Source organism: Ranitomeya imitator, chromosome 5, assembly GCF_032444005.1.
Source record: "Ranitomeya imitator isolate aRanImi1 chromosome 5, aRanImi1.pri, whole genome shotgun sequence".
In the NCBI taxonomy this organism is placed as follows: Eukaryota; Metazoa; Chordata; class Amphibia; order Anura; family Dendrobatidae; genus Ranitomeya; species Ranitomeya imitator.
Window position 1 is genome coordinate 366,237,430 of NC_091286.1, and position 26,862 is coordinate 366,264,291.

Below are 26,862 nucleotides of genomic sequence, written 5' to 3' on the forward strand. Positions count from 1 at the left end.
TTACCCTCCTATTGTAAGAGAGATACCGGCTCTGGCCTAGGGGTTGTTTCCACAACTGAACTCCTGAATGGCTGCCACAGCTGCGACGCTGAGAAGCAGCATCTCCCTGTTGCTGTTGTTGCTGCAGGTGCTAACGCTGCTGCTGCTGGTGCTTTTTTGGAGGGGACTGCTCCTGCGGGACCTGCTCCTCCGGTTGCTCCTCAACACTCATGGTGATTCTTGAGCACCGATTTTGAAAACTGGTGCTCTTTTAAAGCCTCTTCTGGGTCTCCAGCTCTGCGGCGTTCAGGATCACAGATTGCCCAGTGATGCACCGCGCTGACCTCGGAATTACCCCCACACATGTGCACTACCGATTTCCCAGTAGTGCACCTTGCCCGATGCGCACTGCACACTTCCGGCACTTGATTTCCTGGAGGAACCGGCGGGAATGCCATGAGGTAGCCACTGTTACCTTGCCCTGGATTAACTGGCGGCGCTTGTTTTAAGGAGGCCGCCGCCACCCTACGGTGCTATGAATGGCCTGGCAGTGGACCCCCAAGGCGACCGCTGTCACCTATCCGCCGGGATTGTGGATATTTCAGGAGAGGCAGACTGGATCTCTCTTCACTGCCTCTCCCCGCACACCCCGGTAGTGGCGCTTCGGGGAAGAACTAAAACCACCTCAGCCGCGGCAGGGACCCCTGCTGCCTGGATCGGTTGGTTGGGCTCCACCATCCCATGACGATCTACAGGTATGTTGACTGTAGGTTCCCCATCCGGGACAGGAAACCAAACTGATGCGAGAGAGAGGTTTTTTTATCTGTACGTTTCCTGTCCCTGAAGGGGCGGATCCCTCTCTCTCTGTGGTGCCGTCAAGGGGGAAAGAGAAAGGGGCATACAAATGCAGTTGGTAGAATGGTGCTGTTATATACCTGTTGTGTTTTTTTTGCTGCCTCCTGTCAAACATGATAGCACAGCTATGTTTAGATTTACAAATGGAACTTTCGCAAAGGTTAGTTTATTGTTCTAAGATCCATCATGCTTCACGTGTGACTTCAATTCATAAGCTTACTTAACAATGCAGTTGGCCCATTCAGCTTCAGAATCCACAAGAGGTGTTACGCCCAAGGCCAGAAAATGTATGAAAAAAAGCCTTTCCCATCAGATCCCTATAAATATACTTACGGTACATAGCGTACATTTTGCAAAAACGCTTATTCTTCTCGGAGTATGTTGACATAATATATTTCTACAAGTCTTGGTCTAATATAGTGGAAGATGTTATCAAAGTGTCTAAAAGACTAGTGGCTCTTTCTCAGCAGCCTGGGGAAAAGCCTAGAGCTGGTGTCTTATGAGATATGTGCTCCTGGGCAGCAAACATTTAAACCTCCACGTTCTGGGAGATACAAAGCTTGATAAACATAATAGTCCCTGGACAGCAGCCCGTAGGACGGCGAGAGAATAAAGAGGTAATTTCATAGAAGCATGTTCCATAATAGTGGCAAACCAGTTTGTGTATAGTTACGGAGATTGCAAAGATCACTGTAGTACATCACGCTTATAATCACTGTACACATTTTTGCCATAACACCCTACAAATAGGTATTAAAAGAGGAATCTGTCAAAATTCAATATGATCTATGGGCAGCATGTGGTACAGCTAGCAAATCTGAGCAGATTAATAAATAGATTAATCATAACTTGCCATCTATGGAAATTTCTGTTAATTTTGGTTTAGCAATCAAGTAGGTAGTCTCACTCCTCGACTGAACTTTAGTTTCAAGGCCCCTTCACATTAAGCGACGCTGCAGCGATACCGACAACGATCCGGATCGCTGCAGCGTCGCTGTTTGGTCGCTGGAGAGCTGTCACACAGACCGCTCTCCAGCGACCAACGATGCCGGTAACCAGGGTAAACATCGGGTTACTAAGCGCAGGGCCGCGCTTAGTAACCCGATGTTTACCCTGGTTACCATCCTAAAAGTAAAAAACAAACAAACAGTACATGCTTACCTACAGCCGTCCTCCAGCGCTGCGCTCTGCACTCCTCCTGTACTGACTGTGAGCACAGCGGCCGGAAAGCAGAGCGGTGACGTCACCGCTCTGCTTTCCGGCTGACCGACGCTCACAGCCAGTGCAGGAGGAGTGCAGAGCACAGCGCTGGAGGACAGACGGCTGTAGGTAAGTATGTGCTGTTTGTTTTTTTTACTTTTAGGATGGTAACCAGGGAAAACATCGGGTTACTAAGCGCGGCCCTGTGCTTAGTTACCCGATGTTTACCCTGGTTACCAGTGAAGACATCGCTGGATCGGTGTCACACACGCCGATACAGCGATGTCAGCAGGAGTCCAGCGACGAAATAAAGTTCTGGACTTTATTCAGCGACCAACGATCTCCCAGCAGGGGCCTGATCGTTGGTCGCTGTCACACATAACGATTTCATTAACGATATCGTTGCTACGTCACAAAAAGCAACGATATCGTTAACAATATCGTTATGTGTGAAGGTACCTTTACTCATATACAGGAAAGACTGTCAATCATCGATAAAGACGGCCCACCATACGCCTAAATCTTTGCAGGTTCAGGGTTTACAGTCATGGCCAAAAGTATTGACACCCCTGCAATTCTGTCAGATAATACTCAGTTTCTTCCTGAAAATGATTGCAAACACAAATCGTTTGGTATTATTATCTTCATTTAATTTGTCTTAAATGAAAAAGCACAAAAAATAATTGTCCTAAAGCCAAATTGGATATAATTCCACACCAAACATAAAAAAGGGGGTGGACAAATGTATTGGCACTGTTCGAAAAATCATGTGATGCTTCTTTAATTTGTGTAATTAACAGCACCTGTAACTTACCTGTGGCACCTAACAGGTGTTGGCAATAACTAAATCACACTTGCAGCCGGTTGACATGAATTAAAGTTGACTCAACCTCTGTCCTGTGTCCTTGTGTGTACCACATTGAGCATGGAGTAAAGAAAGAAGACCAAATTACTGTCTGAGGACTTGAGAAACCAAATTGTGAGGAAGCATGAGCAATCTCAAGGCTACAAGTCCATCTCCAAAGACCTGAATGTTCCTGTGTCTACCGTGCGCAGTGTCATCAAGAAGTTTAAAGCCCATGGCACTGTGGCTAACCTCCCTAGATGTGGACGGAAAAGAAAAATTGACAAGAGATTTCAACGCAAGATTGTGCGGATGTTGGATAAAGAATCTTGACTAACATCTAAACAAGTTCAAGCTGCCCTGCAGTCCGAGGGTACAACAGTGTCAACCCGTACTATCCGTCGGCGTCTGAATAAAAAAGGGATTGTATTGTAGGAGACCCAGGAAGACCCCACTTCTTACCCCGAGACATAAAAAAGCCAGGCTGGAGTTTGCCAAAACTTACCTGAAAAAGCCTAAAATGTTTTGGAAGAATTTTCTCTGGTCAGATGAGACTAAAGTAGAGGTTTTTGGGCAAAGGCATCAACAGAGTTTACAGGAGAAAAACAGAGGCATTCAAAGAAAAGAACACGGTCACTACAGTCAAACATGGCGGAGGTTCCCTGATGTTTTGGGGTTGTTTTGCTGCCTCTGGTACTGGACTGCTTGACCGTGTTCATAGCATTATAAAGTCTGAAGACTACCAACAAATTTTGCAGCATAATGTAGGGCCCAGTGTGAGAAAGCTTGGTCTCCCCTCAGAGGTCATGGGTCTTCCCGCAGGACAATGACCCAAAACACACTTCAAAAAGCACTAGAAAATGGTTTGCGAGAAAGCACTGGAGACTTCTAAGGTGGCCAGCAATGAGTCCAGACCTGAATCCCATAGAACACCTGTGGAGAGATCTAAAAATGGCAGTTTGGAGAAGGCACTCTTCAAATATCAGGGACCTGGAGCAGTTTGCCAAAGAAGAATGGTCTAAAATTCCAGCAGAGCATTGTAAGAAACTCATTGATGGTTACCGGAATCGGTTGGTTGCAGTTATTTTGGTTAAAGGTTATGCAACAAAGTATTAGGCTGAGGGTGCCAATACTTTTGTCTGGCCCATTTTTGGAGTTTTGTGTGAAATAATCAATGTTTTGCTTTTTGCTTCATTCTCTTTTGTGTTTTTTTCATTTAAGACAAACTAAATGAAGATAATACCAAAGAATTTGTGTTTGCAATCATTTTCAGGAAGAAACTGAGTATTATCTGACAGAATTGCAGGGGTGTAAATACTTTTGGCCATGACTGTAGGTCAGTTAATTAATTTTGATTGCTACAAATACAGGGTCTTGTGTATGGTCCCAGTTTTTAGAATGAGTTGAATTCTAGCTCCACCAGTTAGTACACAGCTATGAGATAATACCAAAATCTATGCTCTCCTAGGCACTTACTACAGTATATTACTGTTGCTTCTACATGAAGAGACAAGCAGCATAACTGAAATCAGCAGGAGATCATTTACAATATTTTGTACCAGCAGCCTGTATTCACACTGAAAATAACCATTTGAACATGCTTGGCTTTAATAAAAATCAATTTTAACTGCGACAAAAAACACAAACATTCGGAAAAAGGACGAGTCAATAAAACGTGATCCAAGATTTGCTTCTTCCAATAACAGCACTGACTTAAATACAATAAAAGCCTAACATCTTCTGCTTTACATTATAAAAACTTTATATTTAAATGTTGAGATGTCATTATGCAGCACGACTTTGAAGATCACTTTGATAGCTTTTCGCTCCCCAAGGAGCTCATTACTGGTATTTTGGTGGAGACAGCACTGCTGACAGATCCAGGCCCCCTTATTAAACATTTTCTTTAATAGAGGGCTCTCTGCAGACTTAATCATGCCATTTTCAAGCACAGCTAACAATATCAGTTGGCATATGGAAGATAAAGCCCTGATGCTCCCTTCTGCACAGGTTTCATTGGAGCCCTGCTATAATATAACAATGGACAGCGTTCATTATTTATTACTTACCAAGTCCTAAGAGATCAACGGTCATTTCTGGGGCTTTCTTTGGACTGGCTTTAACCTCAAGCTGTGGTTCTTTTTTCATTACCTGTGAAAGGAAGCAAATCGCTCATTAATTCGGCTTTTAAAGTAACGTGCCAGCAGGTTCCTGCTCTTCTGGTTGGTTTAATAGAGTTTATAACACTTGCTAGGCCGGAGTCACACACAGCGAGATACGGCCGAGTCTTGCAGGTTAAAACCAAGCTCTGGTGCCGGCACTCCAGAGCGGAGCGTGCGGCCGCAGAGCAATACATGGAGCTGCACCCTCCGCTCCGGAGTGCCGGTGCCAGAGCTTGTATTTAACCTGCGAGACTCGGCCCTATCTCGCTGTAGTGTGACTCCGGCCTTAGAAGCATTTACAAAACTCTTCTAATACATACAATACACTTATGAAGGATACCATTTGAGAAATTTAACAGCTGCCAAGTAATAGGATAACAAGGCAATCCTCGACAAAAGGCCAACACAGATCCAATATTTTAATTTATTAGCATGTCAATCATTGACAGTTTATGACATTTTTGGCTTTCACCAAGAATGCCTAGTTACCTTGTTTCTAAGAATAGGGAAAATAAAAAGTCAAAAAGACAAGTCATTCTGCATAAACGTGAATAGATAGATGAGGAACATTTAGGGCGACAATACACCTTTAATAGCTATCGGCTGAACACTCATTACTAATTCCTGATATCAGTGTGTACGATGAGTTTGGCAGATCAACATGCATGTGGTTTCAATGAGAAAATGAGAAAGGAGTAAACAGCTGACAGACATCTGCAGAGGCTTTTTTTATTTCTTTTTTTAACACTATCTGAGATTTCTATAGATGCTTTAGTCATTGGAAAAATGTGAAAATCAATGTTTCCCAGGCAGATGGGGAGTAACTGCTGCAAAGTAAAAATGGTTTCATAAATAAAAGCTTATTTTTAGCATTTACATAATGCAAAGTGAATGAATAAAAGACTATTCTAAATCAAAATCAATATTTGGTGTGACCACCTTTTGCCTTCAACAGAGCATCAAAGTACATTTGCACACAGTTTTTGAAGGATATGTGCAGAGAAGTTGATCCAATCACCTTGGAGAACTAACCACAGATCTTCTGTGGATGTAGGCTTACGCAATTTTTTTGTCTCTTCATGGAATTCCACACAGATACAATGTTATGATCAGGGCTCTGTCGCGGCCATATCATAATTTCTAGGATTCATTGTTGTTCTTTGTGTGGAAGATCGCTATTAAGGACATTGGCTGCATGTTTGGGGTCATTGTCCTGTTGCAGAATATATCTTGAGCCAATGCTCTCTATGAGGGTATTGCATGATAGATCCGCCTGTATCTCAGTATTGAGGACAACATTAAGCCTTACCAAATCCCTAAATCCATTCCCTGAACTGCAGCCGAAAACTTGCAAGGAGCACCACTATGCTTCGCAGTTGCCTGAAGACAGTCAGTATTGTACCGCTCTACACCCTCAAGTAAAAAAAATTCTGTTGCAGACAAATATTTTAAACTTTGATTCGTCAGTCCAGAGAACTAGCTGTCATTATTTTGCTCCACAGTTTCTATGCAGTTAACTCATTCGGCCTTGTTTTTCATCAAAGTTCCATTTTTGGGGGCAGAAATTCTTCCATGAAGACCATTTCTTGCCAGACTTCTCCAAACAGTAGATGGGTGTGTGTGGGTCCCACTAGTTGCGAAGTTATGAGTAGAGTTGAGCGAATATATTTGGATTCGGACACCAAATCTGAATTTGCCATATTCGTGCCATATTGGTAGCCTGTTCATGCCGAATTTATGTTTGATGACAGTTTCCAAACATATTCGGTAATTTATCCTCCCACTGACACCAACGACGTTCGGCTGTGTTCGTCGAATTTAGCAAAAACAATATTCGCTGCCGATCGTAATCGAATTTTGAAATAGTCGCTTAACTCTAGTTATTAGCTGATAGCTTTGCTGGATACATATTTGAGGGGATTTAAGCACGATGGGTCTCATCTGTTGCACCAAGTTTCCTTGGCCGAGCACTGCATATATGAGTATATATCCCCTACCCTGGATCTGCCCCCATCCACCTTCCCTACAGCTCCTACCCAACATCCCCACAGTCCCTATTCCCTATTGCCTTTATACACTTGCTTTGGCAAAACTGATGTGTATTTGGTCCTGCCAATAAAGCTTCTTTGAATCTTTGAATCTTTATATGGTCCCCATTGTTGCTTGAACAGAACATTTGAAAATTGTTGCCTGGGAAAGACCTTCCTGATGCTGTACTACCTTATGTCTTGCTGCAGTTCTCAGGCTTCCAAGATGACCAAAGATACCAGGAAATTATGATGAAGTTCCCATAGAGAACTATCTAAATATCCTTGCGTGTGTAGGGTTAACACATTATTAAAGCACTTTCATACTTTATGCTCATCTGCACAAGATATTTATACATCTGATATGATCAAGGCAATGTAATGTACTTTGTTCACTATGAAACATATTATATTTATCTTGCACTTAATATAATATCTTTTTATTTCTGTAACTATTAATGAGAATGTAATTGCACACTGATGTAACACTGCTTTATATACCGTACTTCCTTTTTGCACTCCTATACTCTGTGAGAAAGGTTCTGTGACCCGAAACGTTGCCACGTAGACTAATTAAAGTCCGCTTTTTTATTATACATCTGGCTTTCCAGAAATCTATATAAACATACACTTTTTATAGTGTATACAATGGAATATATATAAATTTACACACAAGAGTATTAAAATCTAAAATGAAATATATACTACATATTAAAAATAAAGCACACTGCCCACATCAACACAAAGAATTGCCTTGGCTTCCTGTAAGGTGGCAAGATAACCCCTTTAAGATAGTTGTCACTGCCTCTTCACCTAGCACCAAGATTACAGAATGACACTAATAAGCTCAGGGACAGCGCTTCCTTCTCGCCTCCATAGCAGTTATTCCCTTTGACATGTCCATCCATTTTATACTGTAATGCTTCCTGAAATTTGCAGAAAACGTTCCGTGACAGGTTCAAAATGACAACAAACAATATGTCAGATTTTGATTTAAAAAATAGATTTGATTTCTTGACAATGCCATGTTGTATCTATGCATAGCGCTAGGAAAGGTCCTGCAGAAAATAAATCACTTTCAAGGGGTATGAAATGTACCTAGGGGTCAGCCCCAATTTTCCCATCATTTCTGGTGAGGTGCTTTTCCAGGGGGCTCGCTGATTGCTTATTTCAATAGTTAATCAGAAATGAAGGAATGGCAATATTGGGATGCATCACTTTGCCACATTTTATTAATACAATAGATTAGGAAATGAAACCATATTAAGAAAAAAAAAAAACATTTTGTAAAAAATGGCATTAAATTGATAAAGAGTCTGTATGTTAAAAGATAATTATACAAAAATTATATAATATAACGTGCAAATTCTACATTAATAGTATGCTTTTTCCATGGCAATGCTTGATGACCGGTACTACCAAAGGTGGCCAACAGGTGGCAATACAAGTTATTTTATGGTCACCACGTGCATTAAGGAAGTCTTAACACTGATCGTAAGACCTGACATATGGGATATGCCGCTTATAGGGTCCCTAGAAATTTTTTTTTTTTAAATGTATATATTTCCTTGTGAGAAATATTTTTATTGAATATGACCGCCATTCAGAACCACCATTCCAAAGCAAAATGTAAGTTACAAAAAAAGGGGTATTTAGAATTGTGAGTCCTCAGTGGTTGATACCTTTTAATGGCTAACTGAAAAGATGGTAACAAATTGCAAGCTTTCGAGACTACATACGTCTCTTCATCAGGCAAAGACTTTGCCTGATGAAGAGACGTATGTAGTCTCGAAAGCTTGCAATTTGTTACCATCTTTTCAGTTAGCCATTAAAAGGTATCAACCACTGAGGACTCTCAAGTCTAAATATTTTTCTATCTACTGGCTAACACGGTACCAAGATATATTTCTTTCCTGTAAAAAAAGGGGTGAAATTCAGTTGCAGTTTGGGGTGAAATTAAAGGTGTATTAATGCCTGCTTCAATTCAGCTATGCTGCATTTTGGTGAAAAAGTCACAAAGGTCCAAAACTTAAGGCTCATCTACGATATATGGTGACAAACTCCTGCGCCTATCCGGTCCTCTTCTCAAGGACATCACCACTTCGATTTTCCGGATCACAATGCACTTTGTGTGACCCAGACGTGGCTTGTACAATGCGAGACTATGGAGCATCAGAAGAAGTCTCCTTCGATATACAATGTAAAAGAGACTTCTGACTCCGAACATAGAGTGAGTCTGCTAATCTGAAGAGTGGTGACTAGCGATGAGCAAATGTGCTCGGAAAAGGCGTTATCGGAGCATGCTCGGGTGCAGAGCGTCTTCCTCACATGCTCGAATACCCATGACTGCATGTCTCGCGGCTGTTAGACAGCCATAACACAAGCGGGGATTACCTAACAGCCGTGAGACATTTGGCAGCTGGGACTGGAACATATTTTTCAAACACGCCAAAGACACTCGGGTAGCAACTGGGCATGCTCAGATAACACCTTATCCGGAGAATGTTCGCTCATCACTAGTGGTGATGTCACTGAAAGAGAGGAGCGGAATGGCAATGGATTTCGGAAAAGGCGAAGGTAGAGGAGTAAATTATTACTTTCACACAGCATGCACATATACTCAGATATAGTAAAAAAATAAATACATCTGACATTAATCCTAGTTGCCAGAACTTGGCAGTGAATTATCGGCCTGGATTTGAGGAACCACAGAAGCCTTCTGATACATAGGTTGTATAATATATACAATGCAATACGACAATTTTTCTATTGACCAGCAGTTTTCAGCTAAAATTTGGAAGTTTATTCTCAAAATCAAAATGTGTATCAAAATGTGTATATGTTAATAATCTAAATCTGGGACAAGATGAGAACACACAATCTAAGGATCAAGCAAGCTTAGTATATATGAAATTAATTAACCGAGCCATGTTACTGCATCTATTGTGCACAAAGTAAAATATGCAAATCCAGTGGCCTAAATATGATGGCAGGTATTGATAGCAGTGACCTGAATAAAAGCATGTGTTAATTGTGCTGTCAGCAAACAGTCACTTAACGCTGCCACATTTGCCATGTTCATTATGGCATACAGGGTTTCTTATTGAGATGGACACGAAAAAGGAAAAATGCATGGAAATTTGTGTATTCCGTATCAAGGCAGGCTTTTTTTTAAGTGAAAATTGAATTTAATATAAAAGCATAAAAAAAAAAATTATAACAGCTTATAACATTAGAAACACAGAATACAAAAAAATCAATGTATAGTTTGGGACTGGGTAAAAATACATGAAACATGACAAATTAGAGGCCCTGCAGCCCAATCCTTTTATCACAAAGGGGATAACTGACTATTGCAGGGATATGGGCGAGCGAGTAGGGAGGAGGAACAATCCTTAGGGTAGGGATATGGGCGAGCGAGTAGGGAGGAGGAACAATCCTTAGGGTAGGGATATGGGCGAGCGAGTAGGGAGGAGGAACAATCCTTAAGGTAGGGATATGGGCGAGCGAGTAGAGAGGAGGAACAATCCTTAGGGTAGGGATATGGGCGAGCGAGTAGGGAGGAGGAACAATCCTTAGGGTAGGGATAAGGGCAAGCGAGTAGGGAGGAGGAACAATCCTTAAGGTAGGGATATGGGCGAGCGAGTAGGGAGGAGGAACAATCCTTAGGGTAGGGATATGGCCGAGCGAGTAGGGAGGAGGAACAATCCTTAGGGTAGGGATAAGGGCAAGCGAGTAGGGAGGAGGAACAATCCTTAGGGTAGGGATATGGGCGAGTGAGTAGGGAGGAGGAACAATCCTTAGGGTAGGGATATGGGCGAGCGAGTAGGGAGGAGGAACAATCTTTAAGGTATGTTCACACCATCTTTTTTCTGTCACTCAAAAACAATCATTTTTCAATCAGAAGACACTTCAGGACGCCCTTCTTTTCACTGGAGCTTTGTAAATGTGAAAAAGTCTCTTTACTAGCTAGATTCCTGATCATTTTTTCCAGTTTTTTTTCCCCCAGCATTGTTTCTATGTTCATTTTTTTCCGGACGTTTAGAAAGTAATGAGAACACTCTTTTTTCCTCAGAGGAAAAGGTTAAAAAAAAAAACCTCCCAGACATTTTTTAGCCTCTGCATTGACTTTTATTGCAAAATATTGAGAATTTTCCTAGTAGAATTAAGAATGTACATTTCACTTCTTTTAAACGCTCGGTATTTTATGAAAGACTGACGTTTCTAAAAAGAAGCTCAAAAGCAGGAAGATATGAACAGAGAACCTGTCAGCAGGATGTAGCCCTATACACTCAAGGCATGGCCATAACGGCGCTGTGATGCTGATTAATACGATACCTGATGTGCAGGGATCCGCTCAGTGGCTCATGAACACTCACATTGCAAAGTTTTCATAAAAATTACATCTGTGCTTCGCGGCAGGACGTGGGGGCAGCGTCTTCTTTTCTCCACCAGCCTCCTTTGCTTCTTGCACAAGCCACTGATTATTCAGTGACCTGTCTTTTCAAATTCTGCACAGCCATCTTTTGTGTGCAGGACTTCAGCAAAATGGCGCCGGAGGCGGCACATGTGCAGATCAAGATTTTGGCACAGTAGATTTTTCACCAGTATCAGATTGATCAGCATCACAGGCTAAATCTTGCTGACAGGTTCTCTTTAAAGGTAACCTGTCACTAAAAAAACACAATCTGCAGATATTTGGTTAAGTTCGTTATTCACATGCCCGGCTAAAGCACTTAGCTACACGCTGCAGGGAATAAATTAACTTTCATCCCCCCCCCCCCCCCCGACAGAGTTCCAGATTCCGTAATGGGGTGGCGCCGGTTCAATCACTACTCTGAGTTTACAGAGCGCCCCCGGCCCTGACTGACAGGCAGCACCGATGCCGAGCTGCTCTGAGTGCCAGTGAGTTGGTTACAGCTGCCGCTCCCTATACTTCAAGCGGTAGCTGGACCTGTGTCAGCACCGCCACCGTGACTGAAAACAGAATGCTGTAGAGGGCCCAAGTAAAGATGGTGACTGCACAGGTGCGGTTATACCAGTGAGACAGCCAGCCTACACTCAGGGCTAGGCCACTTGGCACACCAGTTCAAACAGATAATCTACAGCAGTGTTCACACAGAGAATGCAAAGCATCTGGATCACAGCCTACTAGTAACGCCCTGTGGCGGGCTGCCCAGTGCTAACTAATACATTACAGTTAGCAGCCCGCCACAGGGCGTTATTAATAGGCTGTGATCCAGATGCTTTGCATTCTCTGTGTGAACACTGCTGCAGATTATCTGTTTGAACTTGTGTGCCAAGTGGCCTAGCCCTGAGTGTAGGCTGGCTGTCTCACTGGTATAACCGCACCTGTGCAGTCGCCATCTTTACTTGGGCCCGCTGCACCATGTTAGTGCATTTGATTTGAGGCCTAGACAGGTAAGCACAGGTTCCTGTTTTTTTATGTGGCATTTTCTCTAGAATAGTGGATGTTTCTTCCTCCTTGTTTTTCCTCCTGTTGTGTTTTTTTTAATAACACTATTAACCTGCAGATTAACCCCATATCAGTAGGTTAATAGCATTTTTTTCTGGTGACAGAATGGAGCACATCCTTTGAAAGTTAATTTTTTATTTTTTTTTTTAAACCCTAAAAGGGACTCGGATAGCACAGAATTATTGTTCAAACCAAGTACAGGCATCAAGACTAGGCCAATCATTTATATACACCTTCCCACCTGCTTGTTTTCCCTCTATCACCAGCCTTCTCTGGCTCTATAAAGCCAGGGCTGTCAATCAAAGAGGGGGAGAAGATAGAGATGGCAAAACAAGTAGGTGGGATTTAAATGATTAACCCGCCATGAAGCACCGAGTGGTAGTATTTAGCCTGAACAGTCATCCTGTGCTCACAAAGTCCCTTTAAGGACTATGCTTTTGTATGAACAATGCATGTCGAGAAGGTAATAACACCACCAAACTATTTAAAGTACAAAAAAATAATAATTTCCTGAACAGGATGACATAACAGGGATGGGCATTTTCCAGTTAGCCAATTATCGCAAAATCAATTGCATCATTTCAGCACAAAAAAAAATAGCTTATGAATAATATATGTGTGTATATATACTGTATATGTGTGTGTGTGAATGGATAAATGTGCGTGTGTGAGTGTAGATGTGTGTATGTATATGTGTGTGTGTGTATGTATGTATATATGTGTGTGTGTGTATATATATATATATATATATATGTATATGTATGTATGTATGTGTGTGTGTGTGTGTGTGTGTGTGTGTATGTGTGTGTATGTGTGTGTGTGTGTGTGTATATGTGAGTTTGTATGTATAAGTGAGTGTGTGTGTATGTATATGTGTGTATGTATATATGTTGGTGTTGGTGTGTGTGTCTGTGTATGTATATGTGAGTGTGTATGTATAAGTGAGTGTGTGTGTATATGTATATGTGTGTGTGTGTGTGTGTGTGTGTGTGTGTGTGTGTGTGTGTGTGTGTGTGTGTGTGTGTGTGATCAACAATGCATATTTTCACTGAATGGTTTGTTCTAAAAGAAAAATAAATCAAATCAGATTTTCAGGCATTCCTGAAGTACAAATCTGCTAGCCTTATTAAGTGTGTGGTTTTACGGGTAGTGTTCATGGGTTTATTTGTTCCACATTACTTTCCATATCTTTCTACTATCTGTGGAATACGTTGGCACTATATAATGAATAGCTATCTTTTTACAGCAGAGTGCTGTTCACGCTTCTTTTGCGGGGTTGGGGAACAGCTAGAACCTGCAGATATCTACAGCTACAACAGCTGTCATTCTTTGTGACATTCTTAGAAATTGCCATTCAGTAAATTCATGTGCTCTTGTAAAAGCGAATGGTGAACACCACCGGAAGAACGAGCACGTCTTGTTTATTATTTACCCAGAATCCGAAGATGCCTAAACTTCTTGGAGGCTTTGTTGCGTTCACCTTGATAAGCTTGGCATTATAGGGTAGCTAATGAAAGAGCTGAAGGTCATCATCTCCGAGGATATGGCAGGTGGAGAGCTTGGCTGGTACAGTGAGCCTGTCAAGCCATGACACTGGCTTTGTAGCAAAAAAAAACACAGGGAAAACAAAGACCCTCCTGTGGAGTAAAAGGCCACAGAAAGAGCAGAGAGATGCCCTTTCACCCAGCTAAGCAATTAAAGTTCGGAAACGTCTGAAGTAAGAAATTCTGCCTTCATTATCCTGTCCCTGCTCCAGACCCCGGCATCTTATGATGCTCTTAAAACCCTGGCTGCGCTTTTTCCCTATGTAAACATAACATTAGAGGAAGGATGTAGCGGTATTTGTCAGCCTCCATTTAGATACCATTCCTGTTTTCACCATTATCCTTAGTTAATAAACCTATCAATATGAAAACTATACTCTCGAAAAGTGAAGCATAAAACCCATTCTCTGACAAATAAAGAACGCAGTCAACTGCAAGACAATAAAAATGATGCCGCATATTATTCTGCTTTCATAACTATAGTCGCAGGAATAAAAGCTTTGAAAGAAAAAATCAATTTGAAAAATATAATTTGTGCTCTCCCCATGCGACAGATGTAGCACCTGAATTAGTTAAGCCTTTATTAAAGCGACATTGGCCAGCCTGTTTGCAACCTGCACATCTCGAAGAATAAAATGGTAATCAAATATAATATACATGCATTCTCAAATTCGTATTTTCAGGCACTGCTATAATTTACAAAAATGGCATGGTAAAAAAAAAAAAAAAAAAAATCGTAAAATGGATATGTAGACGTTGGCTAAAGAAAAAAATAAGAAAAAAAAAAAAAAACTGGCACCATTACTAAACAAATTTTAATTGGACAACTAGACCTGTTAACAGAAATGGTTTTCTGCCCGCACCAATTACAACTTGTATGTCTGGTGAATCCCAATAGTATGTAGGGTTGTGAACAATGTCAGCAGCATAACCCCGTAATCGATAGATCTACTAATCAAAGTTGCCACTAAAAATTGAGTACTGCTTTGGGTGCATATGTAGATTTCTAACACTTTCTTGGGAAATCTTCACTGGCTATTAAACAGAGAAATGAGCCGTGATCATTGATCCATCTCGATCATAAAATGTATCATATTCTGCGTAGTCCAAAGTTCAGGCCCAATGACGAACTGCGAATGCCGCTCTGAATGCACACATGGCAGATATGTTTCCATTGGATGCAAATGATAAATGTACACGTGGTGAGTTTAGACACCACAGTGCTGGCAGGCGATTATTAAATAAATTAGTTCGCCTCCAGTGATCGGATGCCCTCAGAATAGGATACTTCTTGCTGCAGAAAGAATCTGGATACTGCCACTTTGACAATAAATCGTTAACCATGCAGAAATGTCTTCAGGTTCCAAAATAGAAAGTACTTAGAGATGAGCGAATTTGATCAGGTCCCTCGTTATTCGGCAAGCTATAGCGCTTACCGAATAGCTGCATCAGGAACCCGGCCGGATACCAGGAGCGTTCCGGCTGATCAGCTGGTCGGCTCTGGAGCTGCATGTGTCACAGCTGTGTGACAGTCACAAAAAATAAATAAAAAGCAGCCACGCATGTGTTGGGACTGTGAAACAGCCGCAACACATGCAGCTGCGGTGCTGAACAGCTGACCAGCCGAAGCGATCCAGGAAGCCGGGTTCCCGCTGCAGCTTATTCGGTAAGTGCTGTAGCTTGCCGAGTAAGGAGGGAGCCAAACAAATTCACTCATCTCTAATGGTAACATGCTTTGATAAGGCATTTACACCAATGGTCAGTGACCGGTGGGTGTCACAAATGTTATCAAAACATAATGAATGATGCTGGAAACCATGCCACAGAGTTGCCCAATTTATGAGATATAACCATGACTTTAACCTAATGATCTTTCAAAATCATGGTCCACACTTCATTGCACATATCCTCTGAAAATACTCTGACAGATTGACCTGAATAGGGGGGAGGGGTCATCTTTAGTTGATTCTCTACCTCATTTAAACTGCTTGGCTAAAAACTTTACTTTGTAGTAGGAATGTGCATGACCACCATATACAGCAATCGGCAGCACTGCCGAGAATAATGGCAACCTATACGCACCAATTGTCACATTACAGATCATTCCATGGCCTTCTCAAGCACAGTCTGCCAGTCTAAATCAGTATCTGATCAGCAGCCGCTTAGTTGCATTGGTCAGCTGTTGTCAACAGACCTTAAGATCTATATAACAGCCCTTAAAGAGTAACAGTTCGGAAACATTATGTCAAACAAATATGTTCGGAAATGTTCGTCAAACAAATTTGGCACTAATAGGGTACCAATATGGCACGAATAAAGGCCCCTTCACATTTAGCGACGCTGCAGCGATACCGACAACGATCCGAATCGCTGCAGCGTCGCTGTTTGGTCGCTGGAGAGCCGTCACACAGACCGCTCTCCAGCGACCAACTATGCCGGTAACCAGGGTAAACATCGGGTAACTAAGCGCAGGGCCGCGCTTAGTAACCCGATGTTTACCCTGGTTACCATGCTAAAAGTAAAAAAAAAACAAACACTACATACTTACCTACAGCCGTCTGTCCTCCAGCGCTGCGATCTGCTTCTCTGCTCTCCTCCTGTACTGTCTGTGAGCCGGAAAGCAGAGCGGTGACGTCACCGCTCTGCTTTCCGGCTCACAGCCAGTACAGGAGGAGAGCAGAGCGCAGCGCTGGAGGACAGACGGCTGTAGGTAAGTATGTACTGTTTGTTTTTTTTTACTTTTAGCATGGTAACCAGGGTAAACATCGGGTTACTAAGCGCGGCCCTGCGCTTAGTTACCCGATGTTTACCCTGGTTACCAGTGAAGACATCGCTGGATCGGTGTCACACACGCCGATCCAGCGATGTCTCCAGGGAGTCCAGCGACTAAATAAAGTTCTGGACTTTCTTCAGCGACCAACGATCTCCCAGCAGGGGCCTGATCGTTGGTCGCTGTCACACAGAACGATTTCATTAACGATATCGTTGCTACGTCACAAATAGCAACGATATCGTTAACAATATCGTTATGTGTGAAGGTACCTTAAGGGTACTGTCACACAGTGAAATTTTGATCGCTACGACGGCACGATTCGTGACGTTCGAGCGATATATCTGTGACGTTCAAGCGATATCGCAATGTCTGACACGCTCCTGCGATCAGGGACCCCGCTGAGAATCGTACGTCGTAGCAGATCGTTTGAAACTTTCTTTCGTCGTCTAGTGTCCCGCTGTGGCGGCATGATCGCATGGTGTAACATATATCGTATACGATGTGCGCATAGTAACCAACGGCTTCTACATCGCACATACGTCATGAAATTATCGCTCCAGCGTCGTACATTGCAAAGTGTGACAGCAGTCTACGACGCTGGAGCGATATTGTTACGACGCTGGAGCGTCACGGATCGTACCGTTGTAGCGATCAAAATTTCACTGTGTGACGGTACCCTAAGGCAAATTCGGATTTGGCAATAGTTTCCGAATATATTCGCTCATCTCTAATTGTAACCCATCATGCCTCACCATTCAGTCACATGACTGACGAGCATTTAAATAGTTAACAGCGATTGGAGCTCAGCTTAAACTGCAGCTGTTGAGACACAGATATTGGCTATATTTAAGATAGCAAGCGCTTACCAAATGTGAAGACAGCTCAGCTCTAGAGCCCTTTCCACACAGACATCGCAACAATGACATATGTAAAGGAAGTAAATAAAATTGTAAGGTAGATGATAACATGAATAGAACAACTAGTTACTATGCACACCCATACTGTCTCAGCCCACAAGAGATTGTATCAGCCTAATCTTATTGCAGGAATGCTGGAACTCAGATAGAGGTGTCAAGCATGGCAGCTTCAAAGAGCTTGCAAATGGTTTGTAGGTAGGAAAGAATATTTCCTATCCACTGTATAGAGAGAGGGAGACCCCGGATATTTTAAATGCCACAACTTAGCCTGTCATCCAATCACAAACAGCATCTTTTAAAGGGGGTCAATCTGGAAATATAAGCCTATGGTCAGGAGTATAAAAAGCTGGGTGACACAGAGATGGTGTTCACATGTGAGGGCAGCCTGGGAGGCTGTTGCGATCCATAGTTCACTTTTCCTTCCTGCAAGGAAAACAGAATCTAAATATTTCCGTCTACAGTTAGGTATTTGTTATTTACCGTATCCCTATTTTATAACTGTTTTGCATATTTGTGTGATTTATTTTTACCTTTTTATATATTTATTGTAAGCACTGCATGTTTTTTTATTAAAGCTTAAACTCTTTAATAAGTTTGACCCTTGTATGCTCCAAAAGAATCCATAGCCATTCAGAGTGTGTGTGACCTTTTGATTGTCTGACAGCAACATATCATGGGGACTCATCACTCCGTGTGTTTGATGAGTGGTGGCAGTGTTAAGAAATCAAGGTGTGCTGAATGTGTCGGGTGTGATCTTTGCTCACTATACAGGCTAAAACAGAGATTGAGAGCTGAACTGAGTGAGAGATAAATTAACCCTTGCAGGCGCACTCCACGTCACGTGCGGATAAGTGTATACATGACAAGGTACCTATACTTTACATTAATAGGTTAAAGGGCTTTTCTGGGTTTCAGCTAAATAGAACTTTGAAAGAAAAGAATAAGAATCTAGTTGGCGAGTGACCACCAGTGTGCAAATCAATCGATGGGGCAATTACGTGACTGCAGAAATTTAGCTCAAGTCTGGAAAAGCCCTTTAATAATATACAGAGTCAACCTTTAGACCATATATTTGTGTTCAGGTTCCCATGTAATCTACCAGATTTCTTAAATGGAGATAGCCCTGTTAGAAATGCATGCATTAATTATTACAGGTATATTGCAAAGAATTATTTTTTCGTAAAGTGTGACAAGTAGAAGAGGGAGGAGGGCAGAAATGTTAGTAGTATTGGCAGATGGCACACGGGGCTGCAGCATCTTTTCTGATCCCAATTCAGGAAGCTTATGTTTTATTGTATTAAATCATGAATTAATAAAGTGAATGAGCAGCAAAGGACCGTTCGCAAAGGACTCTCAAAACTTCATTATGTGAATGTGTTTTATAGGAAGCCACGTCCTTGCCTTCTACAGTTTTGCTCGAAAATGTGTGGCTATAAAATAGCAGTGACGGCACTGAATTATTTATGAGAACAACTCACCTGCACAGTTGTGAATTTTTTATACCGAGAAGACGGATGATATTCTCCCTCATACCATTATGAATGTCTACTCCTGAACACTGCACGGAAGCCTTATAACGTGCCATTCACAGAAAATGCTTTTATAGGATTTGTCCTGCTGTAAGGTTTATTACCCATGAAACAATGTGCAATAGCGACTTTTGCATAGTCTGTCGTCTCACTAATAAACCTCTAAAGTCAGCAGGAGCAAAGCAAATAAAGCATGGCATTAAAGAAACATAAGGCATTATTACATATTCTACTTTTACAGGGCATCTTTTCCTTACAAGTCAATGTTTCCCTAAACATCTATCTGTATCTAATTAACATTGGCATAAACCAACACATTGGGGTAGGGCTACTAATATAAGTATGCCAATTACCCGATAGCATTGCAGTACAATCAATGCCATTTGTTCTCATCATTGGTATAATTCACTGCTTGCAGCTTTAAGAACCAATCTACAAATTTCCATTTTTGTTAGTAACAGAGCTCTGGTCACAGAGTTCAGAAAACAATTTTTTTTTCACCACTTTAGCTAATAGAAAACGCGGTGATGCCAAGTAGTAGTTGGCATGTTTCCTTAGCATACACAATTTTCAGCACTTTCTCCAAATGGCATCCCTCTGTTCAGGAAAGCATTTTTCCTAAGCAAACAACAATAGTTTAAGTTACAGGAAAGATATATATCTTGGTACCGTGTTACCCAGTAGATAGAAAAATATTTACAATTGAGAGTCCTCAATGGTTGATACCTTTTAATGGCGAACTGAAAAGATGGTAACAAATTGCAAGATTTTGAGACTACACAGGTCTCTTCATCAGGCTAAGACTAAAACATATTTTGAAGAATCACATATTTATGCACAACATAGCACAGGAAAAACAAAAACAAAACATGGATAAGACAGGTGACATGAAGCAGAATTACCATGAGTGATAAACAGTTATGTCCATAAATATTGGGCCAGCTCTTAGATAAGGATTGTTTTATTGCCCTCTGATTAGGGTCTCTGTTGTGATGACCCCATATAGTCCGAGGGGCAAGTTCCTTAGTTGATGTAAAAAGACATAAATCCATGCAACACATTCATTCCTGCATTAAGACTGTGAAAGGTCGTCATCAGTTTATATTCCCAGACTCTTCTGTCTCTCTGAGATTTGAACCTACCTTTTAACACAAGTAATTTTATGTCCATAATGTTATGATTTGGGAGACAAAAATGTTTTGCCACGGGTAGATCCATTCTTTTTTCTCTTATTGTATGGCGATGAGAGTTCATCCTTGTTCTAAGCTTTTGCCCTGTCTCCCCACATACAGACCCCCAGTTGGACATTTAGTACAAATAATTAGGTACACCACATTAGAAGTGACACAGCTGAAAGTACCTGGGATCTTGTAGTCCTGATGTGAATTGGGGATCTTTATCTTGTCCGTGGTCATTATAAATGGACAGGTTTTACATTTTTTCTGATTGCAAGGAAAGGTACCTGCAGATGCTGGAGAGGACAGGGAGCTCTTGACAATGATGCTTCTTAGATTTGGGGGCTGCCTAAAACAGTAGTGGGGGGTCTGGAAAAATGGATTGTAAGCAGGCATCTTTTTGTAGTAAAGCTTGTAATTTCCGTGCAGCTCCCCTTAGCACCTCCAGATTTGGATTGTAGGAAACTACTAGAGGCACCCGGTTATTTTCTTCTTTAGCTTTGTAATGTAGCAGGTGATTCCTTGATATTCTGGTGGCTCTTGTAATCTGGTTTTCAATTGTTCTTGGATGGTAGCCCTGATTCAAAAAGGTCTTTCTGAGGCGACCAAGGTGTTCATCCCTATCCACTGGGTTGGAACATATACGATTGTATCTGATGGCTTGGCTGTAGACAATAGAGTTTGTGTGTTTTGGATGGAAACTGTCCCATTTAAGGTATGTTGGATGGTCAATTGGCTTCTGATACAGGGATGTCTCTATTTTATTGTTCTGCAGCTTAATGATGGTGTCCAAAAAGTTAATTTCAGTGCATATTTATGGACATAACTGTTTATCACTCATGGTAATTCTGCTTCATGTCACCTGTCTTATCCATGGTTTTTCCTTTTTTTTCTGTGCTATGTTGTGCATAAATATGTGATTCTTCAGAATTTCTTTTAGTCTTTGCCTGATGAAGAGACCTGTGTAGTCTCGAAAGCTTGCAATTTGTTACCATCTTTTCAGTTAGCCATTAAAAGGTATCAACCACTGAGGACTCAATTCTAAATAGTTTAAGTTAAAATTCAAACACATATTATTGAAATATGCAGTAGAGGAGAATTTTTCTTCCTGTGCCCTGTGTGCATCTACTATATAATTGTCTAAAGGTCACTTCCGTCTTTCTGTCCTTCTGTCTGTCTGTCACGGATATTCATTGGTCGCGGCCTCCGTCTGTCATGGAATCCAAGTCGCTGATTGGTCTCGCCAGCTGCCTGTCATGGCTGCCGCGACCAATCAGCAACGGCCCCAGTCCGATTAGTCCCTCCCCTGCAGTTTTCGCCCGGCCCCAGCTCCATACTCCCTGCAGTCACAGCTCACACAGGGTTAATGCCAGCAGTAACGGACCGCGTTATGCCGCGGGTAACTCACTCCGTTACCGACGCTATTAACCCTGTGTGACCAAGTTTTTACTATTGATGCTGCCTATGTGACCGCGACGTCATGGCAGGTCCTTCTCGCGCAAGCCCTGTGATGACGTCGTGGTCACATGACCGTGACATCATGGCAGGTCCTTCTCATGCAGGGCCTGTGATGACGTCACGGTCATGTGACCGCGACGTCATCACAGGTCCTGCGCGAGAAGAACCTGCCATGACGTGATAGTCATGTGACCGAACTACAAGGGGCCCTCGAAAGGTGAGTATATGTTTATTTTTTAACCTGTGACATACGTGGCTGGGCAATATACTACGTGGCTGGGCAATATACTACGTGGCTGGGCAATATACTACGTGGCTGGGCAATATACTACGTGGCTGGGCAATATACTACGTGGCTGGGCAATATACTACGTGGCTGGGCAATATACTACGTGGGCTGTGCTGGGCAATGTACTACGTGGCTGGGCAATAAACTACGTGGCTGGGCAATATACTACGTGGCTGGGCAATATACTACGTGGGCTGTGCAATATACTACATGGACATGCATATTTTAGAATACCCGATGCGTTAGAATCGGGCCACCATCTAGTATGATATAGTCATGCTTTCAACAATCCACTTAAGGACATAGGCACTGATGCATTGATATTTTTCTTAGCCACTTTGTCAATACACAGTTTTCCAAATTATTGGATTTTAATTTTTTTTTTTCAAATAAACTCATGGATGGTTTTAGGTCTCAGGGCTCTTTGGATCACTGAAATCAATCACAAACACCTTTGATAATTAGTTTGCCAGGTGAGCAATATTAAAAGGAAAACTACTTAAGAAGGATGTTCCACATTATTAAGCAGGCCACAGATTTCAAAGCACAATGGGTAAGAAAGCATCTCTTTGGTGTCAGAAAGCATCAAATAGTGCCTTGGGCAATGTATGAAAACTTTAGATATTTTACGAAAACAAACATGATCGTACTGTGAAGAGATTTGTGGCTTTTACAGAGAACAGACTGGTTCACGCAGATAAAGGCATAATGAGGAAGGTTTCTGCCAGACCAATTCATCTATTCAGTGGCTATACTTGCCCATGCCACTGAGAAGAGGTGTCGAATTCATTATGTAAAGACTCCTTCATTAAGATTTGGCAAATCGTACTCCAGCAAGCCCTTTATTATGACTAGTATACAAAACAATATTAATGAATCCACTGTAATTGTTCTTTGCTGGACCTCTGTTAACACATAATATAAGTGTTCCCTGCAGACAAAAGTTGTGTATCAAGACCCCACAGTTAATGGTGAATTGCTGCAGTTAGGTGCAGAGGATTTTGGTTGTGCACATTTTACAGCCGAAACATGTAAAACAATGTTTCATCATTAAAAATGCATGATTAATAATCAAATTGCAAGAGCACAGCAGTTTGCAGTAAAATATGCATGGTTTTGACATGAACCACACAACTCCACTGAGTCAATACAGGTTTAGAGATATTAGCAAGGAGGAAAAAAGAGCTTGTAAAGCACAGGCCAGAGTCTAAGGCCATGTTCACACGATCCTTTTTTTCATGCGGAATTGCCGCGATTTTCCCACTGCGGGTCCGCAGCTGTTTTCCATGCAGGGTACATTACATTGTACCCTATGGAAAACAGGAACTGCTGTGCCCACAATGCGGAAAATAAAAAAAAAAGCCGCGCTGAATAGCTGCGGGAAAAAAGAAGTACCATGTCACTTCTTTTTTCGGAGCCGCAGCGGTTCTGCACCCATTGACCTCCATTGTGAGGTCAAACCCGCAGTAAAACCCGCAGATGAAAAAAATATCTGCGGGTTTTACTGCGGTTTGTGGTGCAGAACCGCTGCAGCAGGAAGTGCGGGGAAGCGGGCGGAAGTGCGTGGGCGGAGTGTGGCTGCCCCCCCGTGCTCCGATCCCGCCCCCCCGTGCTCCAATCCCACCGCCCCGTGCTCCGATGCCCCCCCCCAGTGCTCCGATTGCCCCCCCGTGCCCTAATCTCCCCCCCTTATACTTACCCGGCGTCCCGGTGTCCGTCCGGCCATCTTCTCCCTGGGCGCCGCCATCTTGCAAAATGGCGGGCGCATCCGCAGTGCGCCCGCCGAATCTGCCGGCCGGCAGATTCGTTCAAAAGTGCATTTTGATCACTGAGATATAATCTCAGTGATCAAAATAAAAAAAAATAGTAAATGACACCCCCCCCTTTGTCACCCCCATAGGTAGGGACAATAAAAAAAAAATTAAGAATTTTTTTTTTTCCACTAAGGTTAGAATAGGGTTAGGGGTAGGGGTAGGGTTAGGGTTAGGGGTAGGGTTAGGCTATTTTCAGCCATTTTAACCCTAAAAAACTTCCTAGAAAACACACAGACTCTGCATAGAAAACTGCATAAAAAAAAGGATCAAAAAAAGGATCAAAAACGCATCAAAAAACGCATCAAAAAAGGACAAAAAAAAGGACCAAAAAAGGACCTGCGTTTTCTGCCAAGAGCTGCAGTTTTTTAAAAAACAGTCCTGAAAAAAAAAGGATGGAAATCAGGAACGTATGAACATACCCTAAAAGTGGGAGAAAGCATCAACTTCTTAACAGATGGCAGAAGACACAGGCTTGAGGCTATGTGCACACGTTCAGGTTTTTTCGCGTTTTTTTCGCGGTAAAAACGCTATAAAAACTCATTAAAAACGCATACATTATGTATTCTATCATTTAGAATGCATTCTGCATGTTATGTGCACATGGATGCGTTTGTTTCCGCGAAAAAAACGCATCGCGGTAAAAAAAATGAGCATGTTCATTATTTTTGCGGATTTTCGGCGTTTTTCCCGCAATTCTATGCATTTGGGGAAAAACGCACAAAAAACGCGTCAAAAACGCGGTAAAAACGCATGCGGATTTCTGGCAGAAATGTCCGGTTTTTGTCAGGAAAATTTCTGCAAGAAATCCTGACGTGTGCACATACCCTTAGGCTATGTGCACAAGTTCAGGATTTCTTGCAGAAAATTCCGGAGAATTCCGGACATTATCTGCAAGAAATCCGCAAGAAAACCGCATGCGTTTTTGCTGCGATTTTGACACGTTTTTGCCGCGGTTTTGACGCGTTTTTGCTGCGTTTTTTTCCGGACACTTCCCAATGCATTTTGGAGTGGGAAATCCGCAAAAAAAACGGAAAATTAATGAACATGCTGCGTTTTTTGCTGCGTTTTGTGCACAAAATATGCGGAATTCATTCTAAATGATGGGATGCTTATTGTATGCAGTTTTTTGCGGTTTTATAGCGTTTTTATCGGGAAAAACCGCGAAAAAAAACGCAAAAAAAACGCAACGTGTGAACACAGCCTTACTGTATCAAAGTGTAGATAAGGAAAAACAGTGTGTAAAGAGAAAGGAGAGCACTCACAGAAGAGTAGCAAGGGGTGATGGGAAAGAATTGCACTCTACAGCATCAAAGTCTGTCGCTAAAAGGGAGAAAGGTTCTTTATGGGCTGTAAAAGAGGAAATCTATTCAGGAATGAAGCTGAACGGATACATGAGAACTAGTGAAGGCAGCAGCATCTTCAATTGCTGCTCCTATCCCTTTCTTTAATTCCAGTAGATTGTGTGTGCAGAAATCTATCTGTACTCGGCTCAGTCCAGGCTGTGAATAGACATAGGATTAGTGAATCCTCTCGGCAGTGCACCTGCTCCTCAAAGCTAGAACAAGCACTATGTCCATGAACAACGATGCATCATGGAAAATGGAGGAAAGCCAACAAGACACAAGAATATTGCCAATCACCGCAAGAGATAAATCCCTCATCCTCATTCCACAGCATTTCAGGAGAGAAGGAAGAGGCTGTTACTTAGGAGAAGAGGTCCTTTTTAGGTTCACAGAACATTCAGCTTACTGGGCGCCAGAACTTCGGTAAATGACTAGTGATATGCTTTTTTGTACTGACACCTACACTTTGAAAAATTAGTTCAATCTGGAACTAAAGGGAACTTTTTTTTTTAAATTTGGAATAACCACCAACATATTAAAAATACTCCTATGTTAATAGCCGTTACTCATGTCTTATGCCATCTATACATCTTGACTGGCATAAAAATGTTAAAATTGGCTTGTGAGAGACACAAAGTCACAAAACATTATTGCTAGCATCCTCAGGAGAGTTGGACAAAGTCCTAGTCGTTCATTTTTCAACATATTCTTCTACTTCAGAGATGGAGACAAATTAAAAGAGCTGTATAAAGTATATCACAAAAGTGAGTACACGGTGACCCCTCACATTTTTGTAAATATTTTAATTATCTTTTCGTGAAACAATACTAAAGATATGACTTTGATACAATGTAAAGTTGTTGTGTACAGCTTGTATAACAGTGCAAATTTGGGGTGCCCTCTAAAAAACTCAACACAGCCATTAATATATAAACCGGTGGCAACAAAAGTGAGTACACTTTAGGAAAATGGCTAACTTGTGCCCAAAGTGTCGATATTTTGTGTGGCCACCATTATTTTCAAGCACAGTCTTAACTCTCATGGGCATGGAGTTCACTAGAGCTTGAAAGGTTGCCAAAGGAATCCTCTTCTACTCCCCCCCATGACATAATGGAGCTGGTGGATGTTGGAGACCTTGCGCTCCTCCACCTCCCATTTGCGAATGCCCCACAAATGCTCAATAGGGTTTAGGTCTGGAGACATGCTTGGCTATTCCTGCAATATATACCAAATTTAACACACCTGCTTCCCATTCACTTCTGAGACCTTGTAACACTAAGGCTGGAGTCACACTAGCGAGTTTTACGGACGCAAGAGCGCAGAAAATACGTCCGTAAAACTCGCCAAACAAACGTCCCAATTATTCTCTATGCCCCTGCTCCTATCTGCCGTATTTTACTGATCAGTATAATACGGCTTTCTACGGCCGTAGAAAATCGCAGCATGCTGCGTTTGTCACCGTATTGCGCAAAAAAAA

At 42.0% G+C, this 26,862-nt stretch overlaps 1 protein-coding gene across 2 annotated transcripts in view; it reads right to left on the bottom strand.

The window, feature by feature from the left end:
- The window catches only part of SMAP1 (small ArfGAP 1), a 381,004-nt gene that overhangs the window by 54,702 nt on the left and 299,440 nt on the right, over window positions 1-26,862 (bottom strand). For both annotated transcript variants that reach the window (XM_069726628.1, XM_069726626.1), the window contains one exon: window positions 4,948-5,029. In XM_069726628.1, coding sequence (XP_069582729.1) covers window positions 4,948-5,029 — 82 coding nt within the window. The remainder of the gene's footprint in view (window positions 1-4,947; window positions 5,030-26,862) is intronic.